The sequence below is a fragment of the Euphorbia lathyris genome, chromosome 4 (assembly GCF_963576675.1).
Source record: "Euphorbia lathyris chromosome 4, ddEupLath1.1, whole genome shotgun sequence".
Lineage (NCBI taxonomy): Eukaryota > Viridiplantae > Streptophyta > Magnoliopsida > Malpighiales > Euphorbiaceae > Euphorbia > Euphorbia lathyris.
Window position 1 is genome coordinate 13,450,580 of NC_088913.1, and position 16,187 is coordinate 13,466,766.

Below are 16,187 nucleotides of genomic sequence, written 5' to 3' on the forward strand. Positions count from 1 at the left end.
TTATCCCTATCATTTTCTGAAAAGTGCAGATTTACTCTTAACGTGTTAAATGACTCAAATTTACCCCTAACGATCAATTTTACCTATATCTACCCGAAAATTTGAACTGATTAACCGTTATTTGACTATCATATAAGACCTGTCACGAAAATTTATCAATAATTAAAGCAACGTTGTGCATTTAGAAAATTGTTTGTAACTTTGTTAGTATATAGCAAATATTTTAGGCACTAACAAAATTTTCATGATTGACTTATACCTAACAGATTAACTGTGGATATTTTAGCTGATTGTTTATAATTGATTTAATAATACGTAAACATTAAATTGGTATTAAAAATATGATTTTAACAGGGAAAAAATCGGGATAATTACTAATCTGACCCAATCAAGGACTCCAATTTACATATCTAGCCCACCTTGCCTCAAAGTTACCAAATTAGACACTTTCACCCATTTTGGACAAAACTAACCTTAGTTCTATTCGATCAATCGATCGATCGATCTTCTTCTTCTTCTTCTTCTTCTTCTTCTTCCGCTTCTTCTTCTTCTTCTCCATTTCAACTTCTTCTTCGGTTCATCTTCTTCAATTTTTGATACCAATCGTTAGCGATTTTTGAGATTTTTGACATATTATGTTCAATTTCCCGTACAAATGGTATATTTTTAGCTTATACGCTTGCTTTTCTCGTTGGTTTTGCCTCTTTCTTCATCTGTACTGGTATCGTTTCAATTTCCTCAATTTTCCATAATTTTTTTCCATTATTATCGCATTTGTGATGAAATTATCGCATTTCGTAGCAAATGCGACAACTCTTGTCGCATTTGCGACGAATGCGATAATTCTAACCCATTTTGGTAACTTTGAGGCAAGGTGGGTTAGATATGTAAATTGGGGTCCTTGATTGGGTCAGATTAGTAATTATCCCGAAAAAATCATCATTAAAATGGAAAATCAGGATTAGAAAGAATTTTCCTTCTTTTCAGTAGCAAGTTTAATTAGATGGTGGAACACCCGATAAGACAGGTTTTATATTGGAGAAATTCTTTTTCTTGTCCTAATGGGGTGTTTGGTATTCTATTGGGATACGGATAAGAATAAAGGTTGGGATAAAGACAATGATAAATGGTTGGAATAAGGATAAAAATATAATAGTCGAGAATTATTATTCAATGTTTGATATGTGGGATACGGATAGGGATAAAATAATACATTTTACTATTTTAACCTTATTTAAACTACATAACATTAATTTGAGGGATAAGATAGACTTTTCCATCCTATTAAAATCGCAGGAGCTTATCCCACCTCCTTATACCACCCCCTCATGGGTACAGGATCTGAGGGATAAAATGCTTATCCCTAATCTGTCTCACTCTTCTATCTCCCAAACAAACACGGATAACTTATCAATATTCATTTCTTTTAATAATGTCATTTAATCTATCTCACTCTTTTAATGTCATTTTTACATATTCATTTCTTAACAATATAAGACTGAAACTAATAAACTGTCATGATTTTTCCTATAAAATATTCAACTGCCGAATAAAGTAAAGATTTGGATTGACAAATGTTTCATCAAAAAGAATTCAAAATGGAAAACGGCTTGTCAAGGTAAACAATTTAACTAATCATATATCATTCATTCAAAAACTATCTTCTTTATCAAAAAATTATCTACTGGCGGTTTTAATTATTGGAGTTTTCAAATGTGTAATACGTAATCTTTTCGTAAAATTAAGGCCCTGTTATTTTCAATTTGTATAATGAACCAACAACATTTTTTCCATTTCTCATAAAAAAAAAAACATAACTAAAACTCCAAAACTCATATATTGATTGTTGTTAGAATAACACAATATAGTTGATATTTGCAGTTGACAAAATGATAATAAATAGTTTAGCAGATGTTAACTTCAGAACTACATTTACCGTGCTAGTTTTTGCTATTTCGACACAGATTTAAATTGAGGGACAAAAATTGAGATTTAACTTGATCACATTTTGAATTGTGTTTGTGTGGCAAAATGGATTCTAAAGTTGAGATTCAGAATTAAGTTTGCAAAAATACCACATCACTTTCAATCACACAAACTAACTCCTAAGTTCATATCTACAATAGCAAAATATAACAACTACATAGTTGATATCTTGTTTGTAGTTGACAAAATGATTATAAATAGTTTAGCAGATGTTAACTTCAGAGCAACATAACGTTTACCTCTGCTGAATGAAGTCTATCTCATAAGGTAAGCTATTCAAAATGAAACTTCAGAATCAGTCTCCAGTTGCCTATTTTCTTCAACTATACAAATACCTTTCTTCTCTTTCTGCAGCTTCAGCTCTCCGCACCTGCTCAACGGATTCATTAAATGGTTCAGAACCTATGTTACACGGACACGGAAACGGACACGTTATTTTCTAAAACATAACCCTCATAGAATAGCCTAGAAACGAAAATGGACAAGGACACGGACACGAAATGCAGAAACCCTGCTAACTATAAATTACAACAATTAACATTTCTAAATGCAGAAATAATCAACTACTAATCATATACCGTTATTCATAATCTTAACCATAAATTAACTAACAAATAATCAACTACTAATCATCTAGACTAAAGTCTTCATAACCTTTTCCCAAATTAACCATGTATCCCTGTAATTCCCAGATTAACCTTCATTCCTCTTAGCATATTCTCTATTAGATGCTCCCACAAACAATGCAAAAAAATTAAAATTTATTAGAAGCTCCATTGTAATATGCTATATTGAAAATTCTCATTCATGATTGAATCATTAGCAGCAACAAATAGAAAAATTTGTAAAGCATTGAGATCAAGCAAAGCATGAAGTAGAAAAATATAAGAGAAATACCTTGACTTGACATTAAGAACAGTCAGATTATGCCCTGCTAAAGCATGTTTGAGTGAAACAAAGGTTGGAATATGAGGTATTGCTTCCACTTTTGATTCCATTCCACGGACCTTCAAATATCTAAACCCAAATTTGTTTGGCTCATGGTATATAAAAGCATGTTTACGAGAATTAAACATCAATAACGCCCCATTGTTCAGGTACTTTATAGGTTGATATGAGCCACAAGGCCATCTTTCATCACCATCCATGTCAATAGAGAGCATTCTAGACCAAGCCTTTTTTCCACCACAATCCTTCATTGCCCAAACATTTATATGATCACAGTCCAATGCCTCGGTTATGCAGAGTGCGACACCTAATACTCCCATGCTCACTCTCGAAACTATATTAGATTTCTCCCATGGTGGTGCTCTAATTGACTTAAAGCTTTCCTTGTCAATGTCAAAACAAATTACAGAACATGGTACTGGAGAAATCCAATAAACACACCCATTAAAATAAGTAGGGAACAATTTCCATGTTGACTCGGGAAAAAAGCAAAGATCTTTCCATGTTTCTGTACCAAGAACATGTACTTCAGCCACCATAAGTTTTTCATTTTCAGTCCAACGCGTAAACATTCTTATCACCTTATATTGGTTAGTCAGAGGACTAAAACCGAAACCACATTCAACAGGCATGTTAAGATCCTTAACCATCCTAACCTCTGGAAGATTAATAAACTCACCTGTGACTGGATTGCAAACTATAACAGGGTCATTATCAGATGGATTGGACAAACAAAGCAAGCCGTTACATGAATTAACTATCTTATACTTGTGATTCTTCATATTCAACTTCAAGCAATTCTCGCTCCCTACAGCTTCTTTATCTATCATTTCGATGTTGCGCAGTGGGAGTTTCAATTTTGAGTCAAGTTTAATCTTAATAGATGAGCTACCATAAGACGTGTCAAGCTTGCTCTCAAAATCATAAAGCATATCAAGCTTGTCCTCAAAATCATCTTGGTTTGGCTCCACAAGATAAAGCATTCTTGACAGTAATGTAAAACCCGAGGTCCGAAGTAGAGGATATACCTCAGATTGATCGAAATGGAGCTTTGCAAACTCAGGATCTGAAATTAGATCATACAATGTTTTGCATACACATTTGCATACAAAAATCCTCTTTATAGGGAGCCTAAGTAGAATATTTACCAGAATGGTATTTGGCAGATCAGAAAATGAAGGACCTGAGTAATTAATTTGTATGTGGCTAACTTTTCCTGCTCCATTTGCATTAGAAGCTGTTGATTTCCTTCTTCTTTTCATGACACTGAGACATCGCAAATCACATTATCAACAAACTGAATTTCAATTGCTTAAAATAAATGAATCCATTTGATGATTTAACGAATCATTAATGCCTACTCCAACCAGTCTGATCTGATTCAAAAGATCCAAACCTAAAATCTCAAAAGCAGGTTTTAATCTTATCGAGTAGCAAACCTAATTAAATTGTACGATTCAGTAGCACAATGAATGAATAGATAAATGAAAAATGGGGAAAAGAGTATAAAAACAAGTAGGAAGCATATGCAATTACAGATCCTACTTAATGATGATTAGAACTATAGAAAATGGAAGTAAAAGAGAAGAACGTATTACCGGAAGGAAGGAAAATTGACGGTCTGCAAAAACAGAAGAAAAGGAAACGCTTCAAGTCCTCTGAAGTGATTGGTAGAGTCAGGGAAGTGCATTTATATAGCACAGGAAATTGGCGGGAAGTTAAGTTATGCATTTTTTTGGGTTGGGCCTCAGTAAGCAAGACGTTTCTAGCCACAACATTTTTAAAAAACTATCTATGGTTATATAAAGCATTGATTTTGAATTATATCCAACTTATAAAATCAATTATGTTCTATAAATACTCCATCTATTCTGTCTTTTTAACAAGTTAACCAAAGTCTTAGGTAAAATGGATTTGAATTAAGGATCAAAATGGTTCCTAAAATTGTCACTCGGTATTGATTTAGTTCAAATCAAAGTTGAGATATTAATTTATTTGATTTAATATATCCATTTAAAAAGCTTAAAAGCTTAGTTAATAATAATTAAAATTGATTAGGAGATCAAATGTGTATATATATATATATATATACATTGACTTAACTTTATATTGATTATTTTTGGACAAAAATCAAAACTGTTAATTGCATGACTTGGGAACAAAGGGTATGAAACATATTAGAAAAGGAAAAGAAGAGAACAAACAATGACAAACTTGTATCGCATCGTTTCTCCATCAATTTCAGGTATTTCTTTTTCTCTCTATTTCTGTACTTCGATATGGTCATGGTTAGGAGTTGAGTCCAGCTAGGGTTTCCATCGATTGGGGGCTTTTGTGATCATCTTAAACTAGGGTTACTTGAGCAACTCCTATTTTCTTTGGATGAATATGAATTTTGTCACTAAATTATTGAAGAAGATATCAAAACAGCCCAATCTTAATTCAATTTTATCTCTCCATGGTACATTAAGACCAATATTGGTCCAAAATTGATCCCCATTTTCTTTCTCAATGCTAGTATAGGAAAACAATTGCAAAAGAAAATGCACAATTTGGTTTTATCTATATGTTCCACAATAAATGCATAAATAATTATAATCTTGTATGAAGCAGGATCTGAACAGTCCTAATTCTTTGTAACTCATGAAATTGAACCTTGTAGGTTTAGAAATTTGCAACCATGAAATCAAAGCATTTGAGTACTTATTATTGATAAATTTTTGACATAGTAGTGATGAAAAGGAAAAAGATTTCAAAAGCTTGTGGCCAAATAAGTAGAAATGAAGAAGATGAGGCTGGCCAAGTAGAGATCCAATATTCAGGTTGTTCAATTACGAATTTACCTATCCACCTCCTTGCAGCTATTCTTTTTAAACTGTCGATTAAGGAGATAATTGTTTGCAAATGCATATGCAAATCTTTGTATGCTACAATTTCAAATCCTGATTTTGCTCAATCTGAGGTCTTTTCAATTGCTCGAACCGTGGATTATACACACTTGTCAAGGATACTTTATCCCCTTGAGCTAGAGCAGGACAAATTGGTTTGCCAGGTTAGTATGAAATTCGATTCCAAGTTAAAGATTCCAGTGCGCAACTTCCCATTAGTTTTAAGAGATAGCATTGTTGGCAATGAAGAAATCACATTGAAGGCGAATGATCACTGTTATAAGATAGTGAATTCGTGTAATGGATTTCTTTGTTTATCTGAACCAATGGATAATAAGCCTGTTATTGTGTGCAATCCAGTTACGGGCGAGTTTATTAATCTTCCGCAAGTCATTGAGGGTAACAATGTTGATGGTTATGATGGTGATATTGATTGTGGATTTGGTTTTAATCCAAAGACCAATCAATACAAAGTGGTAAGAATTTTTGAGCAATATTGTCATCGGGAACATGACACCATCGGTAGGCTGGCTCAGGTACATATTCTTGGTACAGGATCATGGAAAATTATCAAATCTGCTCCCGGTTTGGGCTATATATTATCATTTCCTACTTATTTGAATGGTGCAGTTCATTGGCTTTGTCTTCTTGGTGACAAATTGAGTCTTATGGTTTCATTTGATTGTGAGAAAGAATGTTTCCTACCATTTTCATCACCTCCATTAACAGAGGGCAACATGGTCAATGTTGGCATGGGAGTTCTAGGAGGATGTCTTTGCGTGTGTGACTCTTCGAATCAACCATTGGTTTGTGTTTGGGTGATGAAGAATTACGGTGTTGAAAAATCATGGACTAAACTCTTCGAAATCAACATGTGTTGTTGTGATATATTGCTTTATGGATTATATCAACCTATAAAATACATGAATAATGGAGCACTTTTGTTGTTTAATTATCCGAGGAATGTTCTAATTTATTATGACCCGAGAAAACCTGTATTGAAGTGTTTCGAGGTTCACCCAACGGAATCAATCTTTGAGATAATTGCTCACAGTCCACGCTTCATCTCACTTAAGGATGTTCTTGCAGGGTATAATGTGGAGGTATTTAATATCAATTCAAGGTACTTGCTAACCAAACTGTTTCTTTCTGTATATAACTAAATTGTTTCTGTTTGACTCATTGAATTATTTGAACTACAAGTGTGCTGGGTTGAAACTAAAGGGCGAACTTAGATCCATTTCCTTATATGAGAAGACGATTGAATCTAATTCTGAATATAAACCTTATGAGTTTGAGTACATTTTACAAAACTGTTATGTACCTCATGAATTGGAAAAATACTGGTGGGGTTATTATGAGTATTGCTTTTCAAAAGTTTGGGTGAAACCATAAACATATTTCTGCATCAGGAATTACATTTTGAAGGTAGCATTTTGTTTTGTTGTGTGGAGAAAGGTTTCCTTGTTGATGGTTAGATATGGAGCTTGTGATTTTTGTTTATAAGCAAGAAAATTGTGTTACCTTGTTAGGATAAGTTTCAATGCACCTAACGTTTTTGGCGAAGTGCAAATATATTCTAATGGTAACAAATTGTAAAATTATGTCCTCAATGGTTCTAACCTGCAGCAATTTTTATGGTTTTTGTACTTCGGTTGCTCTGGGTTGAGAATGATGATAAAATTCTACTATTTTCTACATATTCATCATCTCAATGATTTACTTAGCATTTTGTTAAGCAAACAATTATGTTACACAAAATATCAATGTCTTTATTTGTCATTTTATACAAACGATCAGTTAAGTTTTAACTGACAAGTTTACACATGTAATGTAATCAGTTATTTGCCAAACAGAGGATTAGTGTCTTTATGCAACTTCAAAAATCTAAGATACAAAAAATACTGTAATATTTTTAATCAATAGCAATTTTATTTTTAATGTCATATATGATATAATTAATACTAAAATAGCCTTTAGATTTTTGTGGAATGATAAATTTAACTTGCACATGAAAAAACATCACAATTTTAGTTTCAATGTTTGTCTAGTAGAAATTGACACATCCAATTACATAAATGTTTGTCAATTTATAATGCTTAAAGATGAAATTGATATTGGAATGGAAATAAGTGTCGTCTAGATGTAGAGAGAGGTTAACGATGCAATCACCTAATATCTCAATTTCTATTAATATGAGCATTAATTGTACCACTTGACAAACATTGGAGTTAAAATTGTATTATTTTGTATTTAAATTTCCAATTGGCTCTTCCGAAAACAAATTGATAGTATAAATTTTTTGTTCTTGTTGTAAATCAATAGTATACAAATTGATTCAAAAAGAAACAATTTTGTATTTTATTTTTTCAATTTCCGGATAAACTCAATGAGATATTTAGATTACAAATATGCCCAACACCTATAGAACACATACTAGTTTTTTTATTTTTTTCACGTGTATTTGATCTTACTAATGAGTATTTTTTTTTTTTTTTTGTAAAAAATTGGAAGCTAGAACACAGAGAACCCCATACATCCCAACTAGGTTGGCGGTAAGGCGGTAAATGAGCTGAGCCGTACATGAGTAACTTGGTGATTTGCTCGATAAAAGCTCGATCTTGTTCAGCTCGATTTACAAACGAGCAGAGCTTGAGCACAGTGAAGTTCGGTTCAAAAACTTGATTATAGGTTCATGAACAACCTTATGAGCAAACCGGATTATAATGCTCATAAACGTGCTCGTGAGCAACTACAAAAATATAGTCCTTTACCAACAAAATGTTTCTTAGTTAGAATGATCAAAACTGTCGGTAGAAATATTAGCGATGCTTTTTAAAACCGTCGGAAATATGTTGTTAATGTTACCGTTGCTACTATTACTGACGGTTTTATTAGGACAGCGGGGTAAGGTTTTTTAGTAGCGAAGCTTTTCTACCCGCAGTTTAAACCGCCTCTACAACAGGTTCACACACTTACAAGAAAGCATTTACTACAGTAATACGTTGCTAAAAGATTTTTACCAGCTTTATAATTTTACGACGAACTTTCTGGGTAAATTCCTAATTAGTATTACAATTTCACTTATTTTGGGAGTGCAGCCTCAATCCAAGGCAGAAAAAAGAATATAAAACATACATAATTTCATTAAAAAAATAATTATTAGTACAATTACCCTCATCTTGGAAACAATATTGTCATAATTAAAACTAAAATTAACAAAATCCTAAATAACATAAACAAAATTAACAAAATCCAAAATAACATAAACAATGTGACTAAAGTTTGATATGTTGAATAATATCATCAACATAATCAGGAATCAGTTAGTTTGTCCAAAAAGTTGACCAAGTAGCAAAAAAATTGGTGCATCAAGTAGCCTGGAAGAAAAAAAGAAAGAAAGAATAAAGTAGAGTCAATCATGAAAAGGACAAAGTTGAGTCAATCAAGAATAGGTAATGGTGCAAATGTTACCTAGAGGTCAAAAACCAACATTTTGAATAAGTGAGATGCTAATAATGCTTTAAACCTAATAGAACGAGTAATTCAAAGTTATTTGAGAAAATTGTTTGTGATTACCTCTGAGCAACACAAGGTACCCAAATACTTTAGACATTAAAATTAGTGATCAAACGCAATGGAAATAGAAAAACTTTGTTATTCTCCAATGTTTGATGGAATGACATCACCAATCAAAGCATTCCTCAAAGTCCTTTTGATCAAATAGATAAGTTTCTAACATGGGGATAGATTGCCATTGATTCTGCTGGTATGCTGATACGGGATAGTGAAGGTGTCTGTGTTCGGGCTCGCAAAGCTGGGCTAGCCGAGCCGATACTACCTTGGCGAAGCCTTAGCCATACGGGAGGCACTTAGCTGGATTAAACATCTTCAGTTATTCCAAGTTGAAGTCCAATCTGATTGTCTTAATGTGGTTCGGGCAATCCAATCTCAAGAATTCAACTTTTCTTATTTAATACATATCATTCTTTAAAAAAAAAAAAAAACTAAGTGAATCTCCAACAAACATCATGTTCAACAAATTCCAAATTAGCATATAATATAGTTGATTAATGATGAAAAAGGGTTTTGAAAATACAGCAAAACCTAAGCAGGGTCATAGTATTAATTTGGGTAGAATGTGAATGAAAACTACAATCTAATCTAACGATACAAACTACAAGGTATTGAAACTCGGCTCAGAATCACAGCAAACAGCCATACTAAATATCAAAGGACATTCCTTTCCAGACACTGATCCTTAATGCCTCTACTGAGAACCCAGACATACTCTCCCAAATATCTGCTAAGCAAGTGCAGAACCTGCAAGGGAAAAATATCGATAAAATTAATTGTTTAACATATTCTCTGAAACACAACTCATAACTAAAAAATCCTAAAAATCTAATCTAAGTTAGAAATAAAGCCACCACAACTCATAACTATAAAATCCTAAAAATCTAATCTAAGTTAGAAATAATTACAAGGCAATTATTTTAAGCTTCATACTGATTACTATGCTCTGAAACATTCTCATCCCTCCTATCCATTGAGTTAGCTATTCTATCATGCCATGCAACAGCATTGACAAAGTTAGGTCTTATTATCACACAAAACTCAGGATATAGACACATGTCCTAACCTCTATCACTATGTAAGACCTCTTAATTAAATCAACACATCAGAAAATTTATATATAGATAGAAAAAATGCCAGAACTGCTCCAGGAAATTCATGCTGAAATTTCAATGCAGGTCATTAGTTTTTTTCCCAAAATATGTTAATTTCAACTTTTATTTGAGTAGAATGTGAACGAAATCAGAAAACCGATGGCAACCGCCTGAATTCATTAGTCGACAATGGAAATCACCTATCAGAATGATGGATGATTAGACCCAAATATTAGATGAAACAGAGGAGATTACAGCCAAATTGAAAACAACCGAGATTTAAAATTGAAAATTGATTAACTGAGTTAGAACCAAACACCCCAATGATTTGAAGAAAACCGAGCTTAGATTAGATCCAGACGAAATCAAATGATGGAAATGGATGGAAACCGCTTGAATATCAGAGAGAGAGAGAGAGAGAGATAACTGGCGATCTTCTTCCACCTCAGACGCAGATGGCCTTTGTTACCGGGAGAGAGAACGAGAGAGAACTTGAGGAGGGACTAGGAAGAAGCCGATTTAGGGTTTATGAGAAAGAGATTGATAGCTACATTGAACGGGGAGGCACAGAGCCAATGAGAAGAGGGAAGAAGAGAAATCGGTTGAAAGAGGAAGAAGAGGGGTGAGGGCGATGACATGGAATTGGCCTTAGGGTTGGGATCAGTTTCTAAATGGATTGCGCTTCATAAACATTTAGTCCAAAACAAATCTCAAACTAAAATAGAGTATTTTGTAGGTACATTTAAAATAGAGTATTTTATAGCTACATTTAAATAAAGTGTTGCTATTAATACTATTGTGTTTCTACTAATTAAAGTCGCCAAACAACAATCATTATCCAAATACTCATTGAACCATATTCCATTTACTCCAACAATAATTTATCCCAAATATAAAAGCTTACCTTAAGCACAACAAACTAAAAAATATTTCTTATCTACTAATCAACTCAATAATGGCATATTTCAACAATGGCATATTGAGAAAATCTTGACAAGCTTAACAATTCTTGAGAAACTTTCGACTGAAAATATGTTCTATCAGCTTTCAATTGGATAACCATCTTTTCTAACACTCTTGCATTCTTGAGAAAAAACAAAACTACTGTCTGAATTCACATCAGATTTCATTAATGATAATTACAAACCACATATAACTAATTAACTATGAATATCACCAATAAACAAAAACGGTTAGAACAAAAACGTCTCACAGCACGAGCCTTTGCGTTCTCTAAAAATCATCATACAATCAGTCCATTCAATCATGAAAATCACACATCAATAGTATAGGATGCAAAAAAAAGCAATTAATAAAATTATAAATTAACACACAATAATAATAATATTAAATGTAAAACTTGTAACCTGTAATTCTGAAGTTCAACAAATGCAACTGATTATCATGGTCTTGGGCAAATTTCAAACTTTAATCTCAAAACTAGACGAATAGAAATTTACATCATCAAGTACCAAATGCTTTTTCTTTTCTGAAAATCCTACAGGACGCTTTACACCAAACAATTGACAACGAACATAAAACGCCACAAGCCTAATTAAATCCTCAAATCAGGTTGAAGATTCTAAAAACCAGCTGACAGCTCATATTGCATCCTAGACCTGATGCTGAAAAGCCTCTGCTTGACACTCAAACCAGATTACAGGCATGCTTTTTCCGAACAGAATTCCTGGTAGAAGCAACAGATAAACAACCAGAACTATTCCCTTTCCATTTGATACCCATCCGTTTTAACCAAAGAAATCTGAAGCGGTTGAACAACCTCTCAACAACCAACAATCAATAACTTTAGCCTTAACACTAAGTCCAATATCAGTAATAAATGAACAAAATTCATCTATCAACTCCATTTTCAGTACCATATATATAGCAATATATAAAAGCAGTGCCAAATGTAAAAACTACAAAAAGTTTCCTATTTCCTTAGAACATACAAACTCAATAATGGCATTTTGAGAACATCTCGGTAAACTTAACAATTCATGAGAAACTTCCAATGGAAAACCTGTTCCATCATCTTTCACTACGACCACCATCCTTTCTAATACTCTTGCATTCTTGAGTAGAAACTGAACCAAGTATAGCATATGCTGACATCTGGCATCTCTCTCCGGAAAGTCAAAGCCAACAATCTTAATAGTCTTAAGATGTGATTCCAAACAATCGAAAACAGTCGCATCTCGAAGCCAGTAATTGTTCCCACCCTTAGGATTGGCCTAACATTAGCAAATGTTTAGCCAAGGAACGTAAGAATACATGTAAATTGAATACGTATATTTATTAAGCTACACAGATTAACAAGTTACATCATTTTTTATTATTCCATTTTCTTTATAAACTAAAACTTGAGAAAACACATGGAGTGATAAAACTTTCTAATGCATAAGCAAAAATCATTAATTGTCTCTATCATATCCTAAAATCGGAAACTGTGTCTATTTGATATAGACTGTAATAATATCTGTGTTGATTCAAAATGAGTTTGAGAAAGAAGGTATGAAATTGTTCAACCGAATGATTTTCGATAAGGACTCAATTGAAGATTTTTGTTTAGAATGAGGACTTAATTGATGATTTTTAGCTAGTTCAGTGACCTGATTGATGATTTTGATAGTTTAGGGTTCTAATTGACTTTGAAGCCATAGTTTAAGGATCCAAATGGGTGTTATGTCTTAAAATTTCAAAGGTTCAAGAAATTACCTTACAATATGGCCGAACATTGATAATTAATTTCTCAAGCACATGCGAAATACGAAGTACGTATGAAATTCCTGAATGATGCTTTACCAAATGAGGAGAATCCAAAGTCAAGTATTTGACATTTAACAGTGGAGAAGACCCATCTCCCACCTTCATATTTGGCAAAATCTACAAACATAATGTGGAAATAGAAATTCATAAAGTAGATAACAAAACTTCAATTTGAAATTTAAAAATGTTAACTACACATGTTCCTGGATAAACAATGATGAAATATTCCATTAAAAGTTACCGAGATAAACAAACTCCCGAATTTTAGTTCCTTGACATGTTGACGCTGCTGCAGAATGTCCTTAATCAAGCTTTTACAAGTTTTTTGCCCCCGAGGATGTCGAAAATCAATAGTAGCGCAAAGTGAAGAAGGCAAATTCAGCAATTTAGCATCGTTAACATTCAAACACTTGAGCAACTTCAGTTTTTCAAGCTTTGGACATGAGATTTCAATATCAAAAACGCCACTAATACTTCCTACAACCAATCTCTTCAAAGATTTTGAAGCAATAACTAGCCGATCAAGCCCGTAGATTGATTCAATTGACATTGACTCAAGTAAGGAACTTCCAGATAGAACATTTTCAATCGTTTGAGCAAACAGCTTTGGATCATTTGTAACCATGCCCATGCAGTGAAGGAATAATTCCTCAAGCTTTGGACATGAAATTTCAAGAACAGAGATGCTATGCCATAATGTAAAACCAATCTTTTCAGCGATTTGGAAGCAATAATAATTTTATGACACCCAAAAAAGCTGATTAATTCTAAGGATTCGAGCAATGGACTACCAGATACAAGATGTTCTATGGCTTGATCAGTCAATTTACAAAGTCTAATATTCAATACCGTGAGACATCCCAATTTACCTTTCCATTAGGTATAAAAGTACAACCAACTGTTTTTAATTGAACAAGTGAAGCATTGTTGAAAAGAAATTGCGGTAATAAGTAAAAACCTTGGAAACTCAAATTTAAGTCCTCAACGTCTTTACTTGTTGCGAAATCGATTTTCGAAGCAATTTGAGGGTCTCTCTTCAATGAAGTTAAGTTTGTTTTCATTAGACATACCGTCGAAATCAAAGATGAGAACTGGAACGCCGGTCCATTGTTTTTGCCATCGTTTTGATAGAATTCCAGTCTGAATAGCTTGTTTTGTTGATGGCAAAAAAGATAGGATATGTTGAATGAGAGAATCTGGCAATTCACTGATTCGATCTTGTTTCTCCTCCTCCATCTTCAACCTTTTGCTTCCCATTTCCTCAGTACGGCAGAAGAAAATCACAGGGAGTGAAAAGAGCGTTTCAAACCAAAGGAATAGTCGAAAGAAACCCTAACGCAAACAGTTGCACAAATGCATACACCAGGTAGAAACTACGTGGTTTTTGTGGTGCTATGGGCTCTTAATACTTATGCGTAGCCTGACGGCGCATTTAAGCTTTATAAAAATAACACGAAACCACTGGAAAAAAACCGAACCTAACCGAATATCAATGAAGAATAAATTAATTCAGTCAGTTGTGTTAAGCTTTTCGGTTTCAACACATATTTTTAAATAAATTAAAATAAAATATAGATAAAGGCTTAATGAATTTAATTAGAAATACTTTTAATGAATTATATTAATTATAATTATTTTAGTGATGTAACACAAAATTTTATTAAAATGAGTTTGTTTGCTCTTAAGACTTAATTATATTTCAAATTTTTCAATTTTTTGATTTGCAATTGATATATGAAAAAAAAGCTAATTACAAAGTTATAGTAATTTTGACTTTTAAAATTTTCTATATAATGAATGATTTGATAAAAATATTAATTAGTTAGAAATTGTGGACTTAAAACACTATTCACCATTTTATTATAAATTTAGTTAAATTTTATTTCAGTTAGTTCGGTTAATTTAGTAATTTTTTCAATAAAAACGAACCAACCGAAGTTCGTATCATGAAAACTCTAACCGAAATTGAATCCAATAGATGTACAAATTTTAGTTATAAAAAATCCATCTAAAGCATATTTGACTAACCTGGAATTAATTATCTTAAAAACTAAATATAAATTTATTTATTTATATTACAAAATAGGTAGGGTTGAATTGAATTGAGATTGAGCTTCTTTTTATCTTAAAAACTAAATATGAAAACTCTAGCATAATTCATTCTGTAAATAGGCTTGTCAACCGGGCAAGTAATACACATACTCATCGGATCCCGTCTCATTAGAGTTGAAGAATCTCCAATTTTCAATTTAGATGGTTGAGGACGGGAAGAAAATTATCCCTTAAGATGGATGGGGGACGTTATTTGTTATCCTCGCTATATAAAAATAACCAACTCAATATTATCATGATACTCATGGAGATTCTCATACTATATCTATTAATATATAATATTAATATTATTGTTAGCCCAAATAGATAAATTTTATTTATTTATGTAAATAAAAAGCATATAGTTAATTTTAGAGTAAAGTTTTAATACAATAAAAATTGTATAAAAGAAAAAGAAATACTCATTGAACCATATTCCATCAAAACATTTCGATATAGCACAATTTGCACATTGAAAATTGGCGGGAAGTTAAAGTTATCCCTTTTTGGGTTGGGCCTCAGTAAGCAAGACTTTTCTAGCCAAAACACGTAAAAGCTGCACAAAGCATAGAATCTCTATTTGACGAAATGACATAAGTGTATAAGCTACACAAAGCATAGAATCTCTATTTGACGAAATGACAAAGTGTATAAACTGCACAAAACATAGAATCTCTATTTGCAAACTTTTAAACCATGGAAACTGTTCTTGCAAATCGGTCAAACCATATGGTTTATTTTTGTACTTTTCTCTACTAGTATGTTCTCCGCATTTTAAGAAACCATAAATTATATTAATTATGATTTTTTGGAAAAAGTAAAAAATAAACATAAT

The 16,187-nt window shown here is 32.5% G+C and overlaps 2 protein-coding genes across 2 annotated transcripts; both read right to left on the bottom strand.

The window, feature by feature from the left end:
- Positions 1–2,089: 2,089 nt before the first annotated feature.
- LOC136225476 (F-box/kelch-repeat protein At3g06240-like) lies at positions 2,090–4,198 on the bottom strand. Its single transcript, XM_066013502.1, has 2 exons — positions 2,884–4,198; positions 2,090–2,356 (listed from the first exon to the last, which is right to left on the bottom strand). The coding sequence occupies exons 1-2, from the start codon at positions 4,194–4,196 to the stop codon at positions 2,263–2,265; spliced, it is 1,407 nt and encodes a 468-aa protein (XP_065869574.1). The 5' UTR covers positions 4,197–4,198; the 3' UTR covers positions 2,090–2,262.
- A 7,785-nt stretch (positions 4,199–11,983) lies between these two features.
- LOC136227423 (putative F-box/LRR-repeat protein At5g02700) lies at positions 11,984–14,605 on the bottom strand. The gene is made up of 3 exons (XM_066016083.1): positions 13,503–14,605; positions 13,211–13,378; positions 11,984–12,726 (listed from the first exon to the last, which is right to left on the bottom strand). Exons 1-3 carry the CDS (start codon positions 13,890–13,892, stop codon positions 12,412–12,414), a joined length of 873 nt encoding a protein of 290 aa, XP_065872155.1. The 5' UTR covers positions 13,893–14,605; the 3' UTR covers positions 11,984–12,411.
- Between the last annotated feature and the right edge of the window lie 1,582 nt (positions 14,606–16,187).

Excerpts from the sequence above, each read along its gene's own strand:
- LOC136227423 (XM_066016083.1), bottom strand. The coding sequence starts at position 13,892 with ATGGGCATGGTTACAAATGATCCAAAGCTGTTTGCTCAAACGATTGAA. Across the intron at positions 13,379-13,502 it reads TCGGGAGTTTGTTTATCTCG|ATTTTGCCAAATATGAAGGT; the intron begins GTAACTTTTAAT and ends TTATGTTTGTAG. Across the intron at positions 12,727-13,210 it reads ATGTTCGGCCATATTGTAAG|GCCAATCCTAAGGGTGGGAA; the intron begins GTAATTTCTTGA and ends TGCTAATGTTAG.
- LOC136225476 (XM_066013502.1), bottom strand. The coding sequence starts at position 4,196 with ATGAAAAGAAGAAGGAAATCAACAGCTTCTAATGCAAATGGAGCAGGA. Across the intron at positions 2,357-2,883 it reads GTTCTTAATGTCAAGTCAAG|GTGCGGAGAGCTGAAGCTGC; the intron begins GTATTTCTCTTA and ends TCCGTTGAGCAG.